The following is a 17,833-nucleotide window of genomic DNA, read 5'->3' as shown; positions in this document are numbered from 1 at the left end:
AAAACAAACTCCTCAAATTGTGAAATCAAAACAGTTAAACAGCAGAAAAATGGCAGCAGCAGAACCACAGCAACACTGTTTTTATTGTAGATAAAGTAAGCACTTTCGTTGGTGTACTCCACCAACATCATCAGACAAATGACATAACATGTAGTTGCAGTTTAAATACTTTCAAATTGCCATATCAATTACACAATTAAAACCAATTTTTTTAATTAAAGAGGTATTCCCAGAAAAAACATTTTGCAACACAGAATGCCAAAGTGGGAATAAAAAACTACATTACTGGTACTGTAACATAATTAAATATAAATAAGTTCTTTACATTAGCAGAACATTGCAAAGTCTTTATCATAAATAGAAACAGAAAAACATATGGTTAAAAACAGAAAAATATATGGTTAAAACCAGTCAACCAGTATGACAATAGTATTACCAAGTCAAAGTTTTTGTCCCTTCTCTGTATACCCATTTGTGTCCTAAAATTCTTCATCCAAAAACTTTGATGAGAACCAACACCAAAAATCATATATCTGGTGCTAATCCACTATGCTTATGTTTAAATTAATTAAGTTGGAAGTTTATAGGAGTTGTTAGAGCCCAAATCCAATACTTTAAGAAGACTTACACCATATATTCTGATTCTAATAAAGCACCAGAAACTACACTAAAACATATGAAGTGTATAATGTAAATTGTGCTATAAATGTAGTTGTGTTAATAATGTTATGAAATTAAACAAGCCATAGTTAGAATAGCCTTATCTATTTAGAGCCTTAAGTCTGAGAAGGCATTTAATAGAAATGTAATCATTAAGTGTGTGAATGTGAATTGAGATGGCAGGTACGTACCTCTGCACATGTGCCCCCAGGGCTTAATGATTACATTTCTATTAAATGCATTCTCAAACTTAAGGCTATAAATAGATAAGGGTATTCTAACTATAGCTTGTTTAATGTAATAACATTATTAACAAAACTACATTTATAGCACAATTGATATTATACACTTCATATTTTTTAGTGTATTTTCTGGTGCATTATTAGAATCACAATATATGGTGTAAGTCTTCTTAAAGTACTGGGTTTGGGCTTTAGCAATGCCTATAAACTTCCAACTTAATTCATTTAAACATAAGCATAGTGGATTAGCGCCATATATATGGTCTTTGGTGTTGGTTCACATCAAAGTTTTTGGATGAAGAATTTTAGGACACAAATAGCTATACAGAGAAGGGACAAAAACTTTGACTCAGTAATACTGTTATCATACTGGTTGACTGGTTTTAACCATATATTTTTCTTTTTTTAACCATATATTTTTTGTTTCTATTTATGATAAAGACTTTGCAATGTTCTGCTAATGTAAAGGACTTATTTATATTTAACTATGTTACAGAACTAGTAATGTAGTTTTTTATTCCCACTTTGATGTTCTGTGTTGCAATTTTTTTTTTGGGAATATCTCTTTAATTTAAAAAAAATGGTTTTAATTGTGTAATTGATATGGCAGTTTGAAAGTATTTAAACTGCAACTACATGTTATGTCATTTGTCTGATGAAGTTGGTGGAGTACACCGACGAAAGCGCTTACTTTATCTACAATAAAAATAGTGTTGCTGTGGTTCTGCTGCTGTTGTTTTTCTGCTGTTTAAGTGTAGCAAGTGTGACAAACCTAAATTGCATTGCTCCCTACACAGACATAGAAACACACACAAAGCCTCTACAACTGCCATGTGTGGGGATATAACCCCTACCATAGTTCTATATCACACTACAGCATGAAGTAGTTATATGATGCACCACGGGGATAACTGGAGTACGTCTTCCCTAAAGGTGTATTTCATAGTGAATGACATCAACAGGATCACCAAAGTAGGGCATTTGAAGTGTAGTGAGTGCGACTAGCCTAAAAAGCATTGCTTTCTACACAGATAGAGACAAAGTTGCCAAGTTTGGGATTAGAACTCCTACCAAACTATTTTATCAAACTTCAACAGTACACGGTTGTAGGATGTGCCACGGAGATTACTAGGCTACTATCTTCCCAAAGGTGTATTTCAAGGTGAATGACATCAGCAGCCTTGCCAAAGTAAGGCATTTAAATTGTAGGGAGTGTGACTAAGCTAAAAAGCATTGCTCTCTACACAGACACACAGTTGCCAAGTCTGGGATTAGAACTCCTACCTAATTATTTTATCACACTACAGCAGTACACAGTTATAGGATGCACCACAGATATAACTGGGCTGCTACCTTCCCAAAGGTGTATTTCAAGGTGGATGACATCAGCAGCCTTGCCAAAGTAGGGCATTTGAATTGTATGGAGTGTGACTAGCCTAAAAAGCATTGCTCTCTACACAGACAGACAGACAGACAGACACACACACACACACACACACACACACACACACAGTTGCCAAGTCTGGGATTAGAACTCTTACCTAACTATTTTATCACACTACAGCAGTACGCAGTTATAGGACACGCCATGGAGATCACTGGGCTACTACCTTCCCAAAGGTGTATTTCAAGGTGGATGACATCAGCAGACTTGTCATAGTAGGGCTATGGGGAGGCCAGTGTGTGTGCATGGGCCATAACCCATTCATCTAGGGGTTGACACATCACATGCAGGCACACGCAGGGCCATATTCCATAGGTACATGCATACAGCTGCTAGATGCCTGCTTCCTTGTGCAGTCATGTTGCACAGCTGGCACTTGCACCACATAGTCAGTACTGCTGACAGATACCGTTGGCTAGTATCTACAGTGAGTGACATCTGAACCTCATGTGGTTGTAGCCATTTGGCTGTGTGCTGGGTGGGACAGGCCTGGATGGCTCCTTGTCACAGTCACTCTCTTCCACACAGCTATGCATGTCTACTTTTGGCTTATTATAATGTGTTGTTCTTGGATATATGTCTGTATTCCTATCCACTGTGTGTGCAAAGCATGAGTGGTGCATACTGAGGAGTGTCTGCACTAACATCTGCAACTGCAAGATATGTCTGGCCCACTGTTGTTTGCAGACATGGGCTTCATGCTTGCAAGTGTGTGAGCATGCCCAGTATGACCTTTCAGTATGTTGTCTGACATTTTCATTTCTCTAAGAGTGTGTGAGCATGCCAAGTATGCCCTTCTGTATTGCATGTGTAGATCAATTCCAGGTAGTTTGTACTCCAGTGCAGACCTTTGTGTTGTACACCTACAGGTAGAAAACTGTTTCTGCAGGGTATCCGTCAATCATTTGGCAATATGGGGACAAAGTGTATAGGGGATAGTGTGCACTGTAGGTGATTGTGTCTGTGCTGCTTCAGCTACATGGTGCTGCTGTTAGCAGAGATATTCAGATGTGTACTGTTATACACTGTTATGTTTTCTGTCCACATGTACTGTCAGGTGGACATTCCTGCTCACAGTGATGTCTTGGGGGACAAGGATGACTGCAGCTGTGTGCGGGATTGTGGGCAGACGCCTACATATTCATGGTAGGTTATGCCATCCTGGAGGGGGTGCTGCAGACACTTGCTGCTGGGTCTGTGTATCTGGTTCAGCACCTTGGTACAATGCTGGCAGGGGATCCCATACATGTACATCGATCAACATGACAGTATAGCCTTAGATTGCTATGGTAATGTACAGATTCACACAGGTTACCCAGAGGCAGGGGCCATGGGTCAGTACATTACCCTATTGTGGTGTATGGGCAGGTATGTAGGCACCCATTATTGTGTTTACAGCCAGGGATAGTGTGTGCATACAGCTTTGTATCTTGCACATTCCATGCTTGCCATGCTCCCACCCCCCCCCCTCAGTTATTCTCTCCTCTTCCTTACATTATGCATACATTCTCTGATACTTTCCCTATGGTTATCACCCCATCACAGCTGGGTGTTGGTTTTGGTTGACAGTTCATGCAGTGGGACATGGTGGACATGTTACTGTGGTTTGTCCACATGGCCTTGCATATGGAGTATGTGGAGTGTGTGGTGTTGTTAATTGGGTATCCATGACATAACATGCAATGGCAGTACGTGTGACACACAGGCCCTTTGCAGAGGCCTGGTGGGTCATTAGCTGTTAATGCGGGCCAGATGTGGCAGGCCATTGCATTCTGTCTGTCCTACAGTCTCAGACTATCATACAGCATATTCCCCTGGGGTGACAGGGTAGCTGTGCTAGGTGTTCATGCCAATACCTTCTATCTGTCTTGATTGGTGGTGTGGATGCTGGCAGGGTACTACCTACAACTGGTGACACACCTGCATGGGACACCTGCACTGCATGCTGCATTCTTTCACTACTGCCATATACAGCTGGGGTCATATTGTACCCATTCCCCACAGCAGGGGTACAACTAGGGAGGCACCCATGGGTGGTGTTTGCGTGAGTTGGTTGCATGTGTGCTATGGACACTACTTGCATCTGACATACAGACATGCATTGGGCATTCCAGTTATGCTTGCATGTGCATGTGCATCAGTTGTTTCTCAATACATCAGTCCTACCTCCTTTGTGATCTGCGAGTGTTTGGGCAGAAAACACCGGTATCCCCGACTATAGGACCAGATAATGTGATGCATACCTGTTTGTACTATTCCAAGGTGTGCCCATTTCACAGTGACACAATATATACTGTATGTCTGGGGTACTTTCTCCTGTGTACTGCTTGTATAACTAGCCCAACAGCCATGCCATGTCAGTCTTTCAGATGGTGACACATATTACCACCATACATTTGCAATGGCTTACTGTTAGCTTGTGTTATACTAGTGGGTATTATGTTTAGCACTGCAGTTGTGAGGACTTGTCCCTGTCATCAGCAGTAGTGGGCAATGGTCACCAGGTCTTACCTCAACATGCATACATACTGACCACTCTCACACAATATGAAACACACACCAACCTAACACACACATACCTGCATATTGTGCAGATGCTACAACCTATCCTGCTACCTTGGCCACCTCTGTGCATCTGTGCTCCACTGGTATTATACCTACACATGCATGTTCCTACATTTCTACACAGGGCTGGGGGGGGCACACCTGACTGTTACGGCATGTGTACATCGGATTGAGGGGGCACACTAGACCATTACTACATACATACATTGGGGTGGGGGAGCACACCTGACTGTTTCTACATTCCTACACAGGATTGGGGGGCACACCTGACTATTTCTACATTTCTACACAGGATTCGTGGGGGGGGGACACACCAGACCGTTACTACATAAATAGATAGGGTTGGGGGGAGCATACCTGACTGTTTCTACATTCCTACACAGGATGGGGGGAGAACACCTGACTATTTCTCCATTTCTACACAGGGTTGGGGGGCACACCAGACTGTTATTACATAAATAGGTAGGGTTGGGGGAGCACACCTGACTGTTTCTACATGTCTACACAGGATGGGGTGGAGCACACCTGACTATTTCTACATTTCTTCACAGGATTGGGCAGGGCACACCTAACTATTTCTACATTTCTACACAGGATTGGGGGGGCACACCTGACTGTTACTACATTTCTACACAGGATTGGGGGGGCACACCTGACAGTTACTACATTTCTACACAGGATTGGGGGGGGCACCTGACTGTTTTTACATTTCTACGTAGGATCGGGGGCACACCTGACACTTGTACACATTTGCTATGACTGTACTGGTATGGCAGGTACTCTATTACATTCTGTATTCTAACCTATCATGCTGACTAGAGGGATATCAGTGTACTACAGGTCTTAGCTTTGAGTGACCTACATATTAGTTTCTGACTTTCTACCCTTCAGAATTAATATCCCACTGCCTGACCTGCTGTAGTCTGTCTATGTAGGCCTGGGGGGGTGGAGGTTACCCACAGGCATCATTCAGAGGCCATATCACAGCCTTTATTTGTGTTTGTCTACACCTGTCCTGCTGGTTGTGACTGTTGTTGGGTATGTGAACCTGCTTGACTGGCATGTGTGAGTCACTTACCTTGTGGATGTCCCAGTATTGAGGGTGGTGCTGCAGGGCTGCTTTTGTCGAATGCACATAGTACACTCCCTACACATGGCTGAGCACAGGTAGTGTCATGTTTGGCATCCTTTTTTCTGTATGTGAGAGTCAGAGAGAGGTGTTATTCCCTGGGACCCTCCTGTGCCAGTGTATGTGCATAGCATAGCCTCTTTGTCAAGACCAGGACATACTGGGCACACCTCCTTCTGCCTACTGGGACAGGCTAAGGTTGTTCCTCCTCCGAGTCACTCTATGCCTGTGCAGGCCTTCGCAATGGTGGGGGGCTGTGTGGCCCTGCCCCATGCTGTTCCTGCTGCAGCTGTTTCCGCAGGATCATATTGTGTAGCATGTCACATATGATAACTATTTGGGTACATGTAGCTGGTGAGTACTGCAAGGCTCCACCAGATGTGTCCAGGCACCAGAACCATGACTTGAGCATCCCAAACACATGCTGTATTATAATCCTGGTCTGTGAGTGTGCCTCATTCTGAAGTTCTTGTTCCAGTGTGTGTGCATTTCTGATGGTTGTCATCAGCCACGGCTCCAGTGCGTATCCAGAATCCCCCACTAGGTGACCATCAGGGATGTCCCCATTGGCAAATCTCTGGTACAGCTGCATCAGATGCCAGATGTGGGAATCGTGATAGCTTCCAGGACAGCCAGCGCACACATTCATTATTATGTCCTGGGCATCACACATGACCTGGCAGTTGATGGAGGGGAAGCCCTTGTGGTTGATGCAGACCCTACCCCGCTCACTGGGTGGTGCTTTGATGCATATGTGCATGCAGTCTATAGCACCCACTACCTCAGGGTATTCTGCTATTTGGTGGAACAGTTGCATATTGCTGGCCAACGGCTTACGGGTGTTGGGGAAATATACATAGTCACCGGCATGTGCTGACATGGCATCCAGGAACTGGTGAAGTACCCTGGATGCTGATGCCTGTGAGATCCCCATCATATTCCCAGTTGGCCTTTGGAAGGTACCTGTAGCTAATATTCTTAGGCCTACACATACCTTGGTATCCACTGGGATGGGTTCCCCTTTGTTAGTTCTGTGTGTCAGGTACGGCCAGCACAGCTCAACAATTTCCTGTAGAAGGACCCTGTCCACCCTGTAGCGCTCCACTATCACCAGCTCATATGTAGCCCATGGTAGGTTACCCTGGGTTTTTACACTCTTCTCCATCTCCTCACTGTGGGTTGAACAGCAGCATACATGTCCTCAACACCCTCAGCCTCTTCCGCAAGTTGTCGTATGATAGCTATTACAGCCCCTATCATTTTGTTATTTTGTCTGTTAAAACTTCACCGCTTGTATACACCAGTGATGTAGAGTATGGGAAAAACCAGAGTGGAAGGTGTTTGCATAGTTTATAGTAGTGTTCTGGGCAGGGCTGGTCTGCTGCCTGTGTAATTGGCTGATTCTGATACATTTCACTTGCCAGATATGCTAGTTCTCCTTGATTAACTTCCTACTACTGTTTTCCCTTCCCATTGTCTTCCTGTTTAAGCCCAGGGGCGCGACCGCTCAAACACAGTGCTCAAATGTGCACAGAGCTGCTATTTCCTGGTTTACCTTTTTTTTTCTTTAAAACCCGGTGCGGGGCACACACACCTGCTTAGGCAATGTAAAGAGTGCTAGGCAGACTCAGACACACCCCTTTGCTTAGCTGTGCTTAGTTAGGAGCAAACCTGAGCCACAGGGTTCCAATCAGCTTACAGTATGCCTGACACTCACCCCCCCAATGATATCAGCTAACTCCTAGGCTTGTACCAAGCTATTCCTGCTCTTACACTGTTTAGACCTGACTAGCATGCTGGGGAAAACTGGGATTCACTATCATTCCCCTCATTTGCATAGGATTGCCTGCTAATGCATAGTTACATGTCTCACACTGAGCCTCCCCCCTTAGCAACCACTACTCACTGGCCATGTTGTCTTCTGCCTGCTACTGACATTAATGGCAGAATAGTGATTTTAGTTAGAATGCTTATTTTAGGCTTATTTTCTTATCCCCCCCCCTCCCGATCCTGTTTGCGCGCTGCTGCCCTACGCTTAAACAGCCGAAATCGGCTAAAAAAATACAAGTTTTTTTTATTTTTTAAGCTGTTTTCAATGCCAATGGCCTTATACTTGTCCATTGGCATGCTTCCTGACTGATATGCACCCTTTATTTGGAGCTGTCACTGCTCCATTTTGGAATTTGCAGAAATGTACTCGGTTACTAACCGAGTACATTTCTGCAGATTACACTAGTCCTGCATGGCCGGTTTCCAGCTTCCTGGATCACAAATTCACCTCATTTGCATGGCTTTCTCCTGCAAATGGGATAATTTGCATACAGGGGCTGAGTCCGTGCAGGACTAGTGCAGGAGTGCTTGTGCACGCCCCTGCAGGCTATTCCTGGATCACACGGTAGACATATTGCCTGCTAGAGCTCCTGCACTAATCCTGCATGCCGTGCAAGGCTTGCAGAATCTGGGGGTATGTTTCCATTAATTGCCATTTCACAATGTAGTGTAAAGGAATAGAATAATCTGATTGTGTGTACATTTGTTTCTGGAGTCTTTTAATACAAAAAACATAATTAAAGCTTGGATTAATAGAGAGTGACATGCTGTGAGGTTCTAGGTTGTGGTATACCTTTTTAGTGTATTTTTGTCTGATATGACTGACAAGAAGAGAAAAATAATGAAATTGCTTACCCATGATGATAAAATAGCGCTAATAAAACTAGCATAATAAATACAAAGAGGTTGGCATGGGGATTTATTAAAAAATAGCCAAAATGCTGCATGTTTCCTAAACTGTGGCAAGTAGCTCTACAGTAGAACGAGCAGGAAGTGGACATGAGAGTCATTCTCAAACTCAGTTCCTGCAATACGGTACAGGCTTTGTAAGTTGCTAAGAGGACGGATTCATAAGAAATGTGGTGTTCTGTCAAAGTACAGGGTTCAGGTTAGGTAAACTTGAATACTGCATACAATGATAGAAACATTTAGCTGTTAGGCTGTGCAGAAATGTACAATTACATAGCCAGGATGATGGGAATGACCATGAGGAAAAGCTGCAAGCACTAAGCACATATTCATTTTAAACCAGAAGAGAGCATGGGAGCATAATATGGGCTATTTGTGCTGCAGGAGTTTAGGCAGGAGAGACAGAGTCAGAGGGAGAAGGCAAAGCATGTTATAAGCGGAAGATGGAAAAAGTAAGTCATTCTTAAGGATGTTTTTTAACATAATGTATGCCACAGCCCTGTAATTAATGTCTACTGAGCAGCTGGATGTATTTCCTCAATATGAAGCTATTCTAGCCAGTCCACAACATTTACTATCACCCTAAACAAAAATAAAATAAATTTAAATTACAATATAGATACAGCCTTTTCTGCAGGGGTAAAGTCCCTCACACTTGCTACTGGTGACTATGATCCATGCAATCACAAATACAAATACTTTCAAAGCTACTGCAACTTTGGGGAAAAACAATGCTCCTGTTGTGGAAGTCTCAATTAGAAAGTGTTTTCCATCCCAAGCAACATTCTTCAGATGATACATCCTGACTTACTCAGACTGAACTTGTCTGCGGCCATTGATAATACAAGCTTTGAAATGATCTATCATGGGAAAATTGCTTTGAACTAGAGGAATACACGAAAATAATTTGAAGTACCAATTTTAATAGTGGTGAAAAATAAAAAATACCCACTGAATAGTAATAGATATTACATTCAGTTAATTCAGTTGAATTCTACACACATACACACACACACACACACACACACACACACACACACACACACACACACACACACACAGATAGAGCTGTAGATTTATAGATAGATACACACATATCTACCACACACACACACCCCTGCATGTGTTTGTGTCTATCTAAATAATTGCAAAACATATTGTAGCATTTGTTGAACACATACTAATTCATCCACAGTGCTGTGAAGAATAAAACCAAAGGGCAAGTACAGAAGAAATGTTGGTATGTAATAATTTATTCGCTGCACAAACCAGCATGTGTTATTGCATCAATAATACAGCAATTTTTTTCTGGAGTCATTTTGTTGAGAGCTTGTTTCAGATGTACCCTGTGCAAGCAATAAAGTTTGACAGGGTGGACATTATAAGAAAATAATGGAACTCCCAGTGGTAACAGCAGGCCTTACCATCCATGGAAGGCCTCCATTATACCCCTGTAATTTTTACACAGCACATCATTATTGCATTTAGAAAAGGTGCTGTTAAATTGTTTTGCATGTGTTTTATTATTAGTATAAAATATATTTTTTAGGATTTTTGATGTAAAACTTCCATGGGATTGTGTTTCAAAGTTGCTGGAGGATATGCAATTATTGTTGGAAGAAATAGTTCTGTCAGTATTTAATAATGCCCCTCACCACACACACACACACACACACACACACACACACACACACACACACACGGACTCATGCGCACACACACACACACACACACACACACACACACACACACACACACGCACACACACGCACACACACACACACACACACACACACACACACACACACACACACACACACACACACACACACACACACACACACACACACACACACACGGACTCACGGACTCATGCGCACGCACACACACACACATACACACACACAATCATGTACCTGGGCAATTAACAACCACATTATTGACTGCACACTGTGTCAGTGAGATCAAATAAATGAAGGAATGCACAAGTAGTAGCAACAGCAAATGTATTTTATGTCACTGCTGTAAGACGCAGTGCAAAGCAGTACAGCCCTCCACCACACATGAACACACACACAAACATTTTGCTATGTTCAGCTTAAATGTCTGACTGATGAAGAGAATGAATTCATATATAAACAATTTCCTCACTAATGTATTTTAGCTTATTGATGCCAGAATTCAGTTAAATGTTTCACTTAACACAGTGCTGTCCACACACACACACACACACACACACACACACACACACACACACACACACACACACACACACACACACACCATAACATAACATAAAATAGGTCAAAGAACTGTCCAAAAGGGTATTACAGGATATACGCACATAGTATACAGAAATATGTTTGAGGAACTTTGACCCAGACATTATTTATTTATTTATTTTATTTTTATTTTACATTTGTTGACCGGGCTAGTCCAGCTGGATAATTTCCATTTTCAGTGGAGGCCCAGGGAGAAAAGCTCCACAATTAAAACAAGGTTAAACATTTAAGCAACAATGCATACATTTTAGTGTAGTAGAAAATACAGCGAAAAAAAAAACAGGTAAAAAACAAATAGCCTAAGCTATATATTCATATTTTTTTTTTTTTTTTTTTTTTAGAACAGTACAGTAATTTAGTCATTTGAAATAGCAGGGAAATATAGTGATTTTTACGTAGGGAGGTATGGATTTTTACGTAGGGAGGTATGGCTAAAATTAATCCATTAGCATATGTAGTACATTAAAATACTGGAAACCCTATTACGGGCCGATATGCATAGAAAAACTAGCAAAAAATATTTATAACTCCAGGGGTAAATATATGTGAAGGGTGTTGTACATTGCAGTCCTCTAGCAGAAATGCATATGCATTTGCAGTAATGAATCTCAGCTATCCATATCAAAGCTTGTATCTCCATTGTTCCCATTTTTGGGTCTTCAATTTCATCTGCACTAATGTGTCTTTTCTTTTACAAATCCAGTTCCAGGAAGAGGTTAAGTGTTCTATTTCCAGAGTATGATGTGTGTTGCCTTTGCTGTCAGATATGATATAAAGTAATATGCCTGTATTCCTCATTTCTTGAGGGTTGCATTATCTCCCTCTGTACTCACATGGATCACACCATGTCCACTACAATGTATTCCATTTCTATGACTACTGGAATGTTTTGTTTTCTTGCCATTCTGTACACATTGTGCTCACATTCCTTTCTTTTTTTCTCTCTGGCTCATGACAGAAAACTGTACAGTACTGACAGACTGAATATTGTCAGCCTTTGCCACATCTATCTGTCTCAACAATCACTTGCCACATTTATCTGTCTCACCAATCACTTGCCACATTTATCTGTCTCAACAATCACTTGCCACATTTATCTGTCGCAACAATCACTTGCCACATTTATCTCTCAACAATCACTTGCAACCTTTATCTGCCTCAACAATCATTTGCTCCTTTTGCATCCTGTTCCTCACCTACCCACACATCACATTTTCCTCTTCATTCAGTCTAAATCAATGCTAAGTACTCTCTCAAATCTCAGCATACCCGTACAATACTCCTGTGTATGATTTGCTTACCATTCCATCAGCGTGTTTCAGAAGGGGCCTTCCTATAGTATTATCTCTGACTCTGACAAAACGGTTGTACGGCTGCTTGCTGTGCTCTAATTACATTTTGCTTCAACAGCCAACCTTTAGGTTCCTTATTTTGAATGGTGACTTCTTTGTTAATGCGTACTACTTCACTCATTCATTCATTCATCTTGCATTATCTGCTTTATCCTGCTCAGGGTAAAAAGAGCCTGTCCCAGCAAGTTGTTTTATCTCTTTAAACCCTATTTTCTTCTACTTTTGTTACAAAAAATCAGTGCTTTTATGCAGTCATCGACAAGCAACTTACTTATAAGTTGTATGCAGTATGACACTCCTTATTTAACTTGCTTTATTATCTCCTTTATAGTTATTTGCTGTTAAATCCTTCTCAACGAAGACAGAACCTGTTTACTAAAGATGATCTTGAGGCTTTAAAACAAAATCAGAATTTTTTAAAAATAAACTGCTCATAAAGGAGAACAGAAAGTAGTTTAGAAAGATAAACAGTAAGATATATCTACAGTATGAACAAATTACCCACAGAAATTAAGAAAAATTTAATGAATTATTGATTCGTTTTACGATACAAACGTTTTCTGCCACTTTTTTCTAATGTAAAACTTTTTAATGAGCACTAAATTTGCATTTGCTGGGGACATCTGAAAATGTGTTATTACTTTTTTTAACCATTCATTTTTCTGACTCTCTGACTGTGAAAGTTCTTCATTCTCTAACCAGCATGATATATTGCTGTAAGCTGTCATTTAAATAACCAAGATTTTCTTGGACTTTATGACTTTCTTAAATCTTGAATTCTTTCAGGTATATTAACATTTCAAGCCTGGAAGAGAGGCAATAAGCTGCTACTGAAATGGAAATGTTTCTTGAGAACCAAACCCACTACACACAAAAGAGGCAAGCTGAATAATATTTAGAGATTATGTAATACAAATATTTAAAAAGGACTGTATTCAAAAGTATGCTGCACACTGGAGACCACAGCATCAAAGTCACACTACTTGTAGATGAATGACTCAAAACCAGTCACGTATCTGTGGGTATGGGTTAAGTGTACTTCAGAGTGTAATTATTAACATAGAGCTGGAGCTCAGTTCATTGATCAAGTCACGTGCTATGTGCATACCTTTCAGCTGTCCCTGATTTCAGTGAGTGTGTCTGATATTGCCTCATATTTTTGGTCTGTCCATTGTACAGTCGTGGTTTCTGGCAAAATAACATTAAGGATTGAAGTGACAATATAATAACAGACATTTGAGTTTCACACTTCACATCCTTCAGAAAGTACAACCCAGCAAGGTATATGTTATTCTGGCAGCTAACTACAATATTTAAGATCTGTCCTGATTTAGAGCCCTTATCTCTAATGATTTTTTTGGCATTGCTCAAATTCTTAAGCTAAGAGGTTGAGAACTATGGCTTTGTGCCTACTCTGAAGAGCCTGTGTTCTAGGATGTAGGTAGATGAGGAATAGAATGGAGGAGCACCATATCCTTAGAATGGATTAGAGAGCCATGTGACCAGGAAAGATGCATGGCACCATATTACAGACTACACAGCACAGCAGTCTCTGTGTCGAATAGAAAACAGTGATGGAAGTGTTTGGGTTGGAGGGTCACTATATTTAGGGACATTTAGCATTACAAACTGTACACTCATAATACTAATAACACAGGAACAATTCGGGTGGGGGTTCACTTCAATTAAGGGGTACACAGCATCAGTGTTTGCCTTTCTATGTGAGAAATCACTTCATGATGATGGTTGGAGGAACATATATATACTATAGGTGCATACCAGGATAGCACTGCTTAATGTTCCATATAGCGCAATGTCTAAATTTATTGTTGGTCATTGTATATAGTTCTAGTGTGCAGAAATGAGGAATGAATTTTAAACAGTTATTGACAAGAATTTATTTAAATGTATAAAATATTTAAATGCTCAAATAATTGGACAAACAAAAATGTAATAAACATAGAGTATCTAGAAAAGAGAAATCTCTAACTCCCACAAAAAATGTGGCATATCTAATAGATAAATGTCATATAAAATAAAACTGACAAAGCTAAAAGTGGATGCAGGGATCCTGCTCATAGCTATGTAGACTCTTCTTCATTGAGTTTCTCTTTTCAAGTTGTCAGCCTGCTGAGAAAAACACTTAATTTTATTGCATTTTTTTTTTCTGGATGGCTGTCATGATGGATGGGTATTTTCTAGTAATTAAGGGAATTGGTTTCGACATTACATTTTTTTGTTTTACATCATTATGTTTCTGAAGTAAAACATAGGAGGGGAGGTATCAAGTTCATAAACTATGGATTGTTTCCCTTTATCCAGGGTTGTGTAACCACAGAATTAAGTATTTATAAGTGGTGAGAAGGTAAGAGGCATAGCCTTTCATATAAAAGTGATCGTATGCAGAAAAAATCGATAATACATTTGTTTGTTTGCAACTTAATGTAGTTAGTTTTGTAACATAATAGGGTTTCCATGGACTGAATATGATGGTTTGGATTATTACTGAGGCAGGGTTTATTTAGGTAGGACAGATCTTTTCCAAATGAATTAGCCTACCACTTTAATATTTTTCCTTTCATGAAAGTGTTTATCTGTTATATATTATTAGGCAACACATTTTAGTTGTATGTCTAATGACAGTTAAATAACTAATGTCTTATCAAAATATTTTATATGTGCCATTTCTTCTGTTTACAATATCTATTATCTGTAAAGCAGTCTTCAATGAAGAATTCACTGAAGTTTGAAGTGAAAGACCCCCAAAACACACACAAATACACACACACACACACACACACACACACACACACACACACACACACACACATACACACACACACACACACACATACACACACACACACACACACACACACACACACACACACACACCGCACATAGTTATACAATAATAGTGTCTATCTCAAGATTTCCAATGGCTAGAGCCCAAACATATAAAATCTCAGTGAATAAAATACCGCTACTACACATGATTAGTCGTGTACTATTTTATACGGCCATAAGTTAGTGTCTGAAATGAGACTAGAACCTCATTTAATATGTTGTTCTATATGCTGTATGTTATTATCAGGCACAGCTTTTGCTTTCCATGAAAGAGTTCCAGAGACAAGATGATACAGCTTTACTAATTTATAAAGCATGGCCATAACATATGATTAGAATATGCTGTAGTATTTTCTAGAAATAGCCTTCTTTTCTTAGCATTCTAGTTTCAATTGTGTATTCAGATTAATAATAAAAAAAAAAATCACTGGGATTTCTTTTTCTGTTCTTTTGTAACGGTAGGAGCATTGCACTAATACCTAAAGTAAACATTTTATACCTTTTTGTTTTTTTACAGAAAAGTGTATATAAGTCAGTAAAGTTACTACATTATAGTAATAATACAGACATCACTAAAGATGTTCAGTGCATGCTACGCATACAACACTAGTTTACTATACTTACCTGATAAATAATAAGTTGGCTGTTTGGCTTTCCTCAGCTGACTCAGGTAGTCATATCTTCCTGCACGGTTCATATTAGAGCTCAACTCTTCAAGGTGGAGGGTGTTGCTGGGATCAGATGTGAGAACAGTCTGAAGCCCATGAAGAATACACCAACAAAGCAAAAGTGTGTTCAGCATGGTAACCTGAGGGTTCCAAAAATACAGAAAACAAGTGTGACATGACCTGTATCATGATAAAGCTATATTTGCTAAGTTATACAGTCTACTGTAACACGGGGTTAAACATTTGCAGGGGTCAGAGAAGGTACAACTGAATTTTTTTTTTCAATATGTTTAACAAATGTAAAACTGTGAAAATATTATGCTTGCAAATATAGATTGTATAATTACTTTCCTCTTGTCCTTTCTGTTCAACAAGCTTTTTTAGTTATGAGATTGTTTTTAAAGGGAGTGGATAAAAAATCTTAGTTTAGTCATGTGGCTTGTTTAGGGTTACAGAGTAGCAGTTGGAGAATGCTGGACTCAAACCCATGGTTATAGGAACCAACTCATTTATATATGTTTACTTAAAGCACAGTACAATGCTACCACAGCAAGTGAAAACAGCTGTGCAGCTGTACCAGATTATGGTCTCACTTTCTCTGTACAAAATGTAATTAATTTTTGAACCTCTGAACAGCCCTCCAAAAAGGTTTCGCTGCATCATATAATTTTTTATATGTATTTTCCCTATATTAATGACAGTCTTATTTGTTTTAAACTGGATATGCAACATACTATCTGCAAGATGATATTTAATTTTATTTTGTTAACTATATAGACAGTTACCAGATAGCAGGCTTAAATCCCAAACCCTGTGAGGTGAAAGTCTTAACCATTGAGGCACTGCGGTACATGCAACTCATGTCTATTTTTTTCAAGGTGTGACTCCGTACATTCAGTATGATTACAATCCTTGCAGCACAACACACAAATAACAAATGAAACATACATGTCTACAGAACACAGCATGCTAATAGCTTAAAGCTTTACTCTTCCGTGTTATACCGGCAAGAGAGTTTCCGGTTAACATTTCAGTCTAGTCTGTTCCTATTAATCCATACCACTTTAATGCCTTCTTGATAAAGATATTAACTGTTTCTATAGCTGAGTGTGTACATTTTACAACACCCTTCTCTCTTATTACTAACATTTTTTATTATTTCTGTCTTGGTCCCTCTAATTGTTTATCTCCAGTTTCATTTCTCTGAAAGTTATGTGCACTTTAACAGGTTGTAAATGTTCTTTCCTGACTTGTGTCCTTCATTTTACACTTCTACAGCTATGTAAAATATAGTTTGTACAACAAATAACAATCATTACTATTACATCCAACACACTGCAAAGGAGAACTGTCCTTTTTAAAAGCACCAAAACATTTACATGCTCATTCTGGGCAAACATTAGTGAATAGTTCTGCTAAAAGTGGTTAAAAGTTTAGGACAAAAATGTGCATGCAAATAAGCACATATGCTAAGATTCTAAGAGAAAAGACTTACAACGTTTAGAATTCATCAGTATCACGTTAAGCCTCTCTAAAACCATTTCTTACCTACTCTAAGCGTTTCTTTTGTCTGTCTGTCCTAATCATACTTGAAGTAAGGCATTTAATGTAATTAATATTGATGAGCAGTGCTGTAGGAGACAGAAATCTCTTTTATTCTAAACAAGTTGTTAAGCACATAACTCAGTATTGTAATAATGTTTAACTGCACTGTTAGTTTTAACTTAACAATATAGTCATACTTATACAAATTCACAAATAACACCCTAAGTGAAGCTTGTTGCATTTCTATACTATAAATCAGTGCTTTAAACAGAGATTGTTGCACCCTGTTATACAGTGCAGAGTAAGAATTTCTGCATGCCCTGTATACACATATGAACTACGGTTGCTTTACTCCTGCTA

The 17,833-nt window shown here is 39.7% G+C and overlaps 1 protein-coding gene across 1 annotated transcript in view; it reads right to left on the bottom strand.

Moving 5' to 3' along the window:
- LOC122808130 (agouti related neuropeptide) overlaps positions 1–17,833 on the bottom strand; it is a 105,780-nt gene that overhangs the window by 87,782 nt on the left and 165 nt on the right. Inside the window, exon 2 of the mRNA XM_044079100.1 lies at positions 15,885–16,068. Coding sequence (XP_043935035.1) covers positions 15,885–16,068 — 184 coding nt within the window. The remainder of the gene's footprint in view (positions 1–15,884; positions 16,069–17,833) is intronic.

Source organism: Protopterus annectens, chromosome 8.part0 (genome assembly GCF_019279795.1).
Source record: "Protopterus annectens isolate FY-2018-M chromosome 8.part0, PAN1.0, whole genome shotgun sequence".
Taxonomy (NCBI): Eukaryota; Metazoa; Chordata; order Ceratodontiformes; family Protopteridae; genus Protopterus; species Protopterus annectens.
Note: the sequence above shows the minus strand (reverse complement) of the source record. Positions and strands in the feature narration are given on the sequence as shown.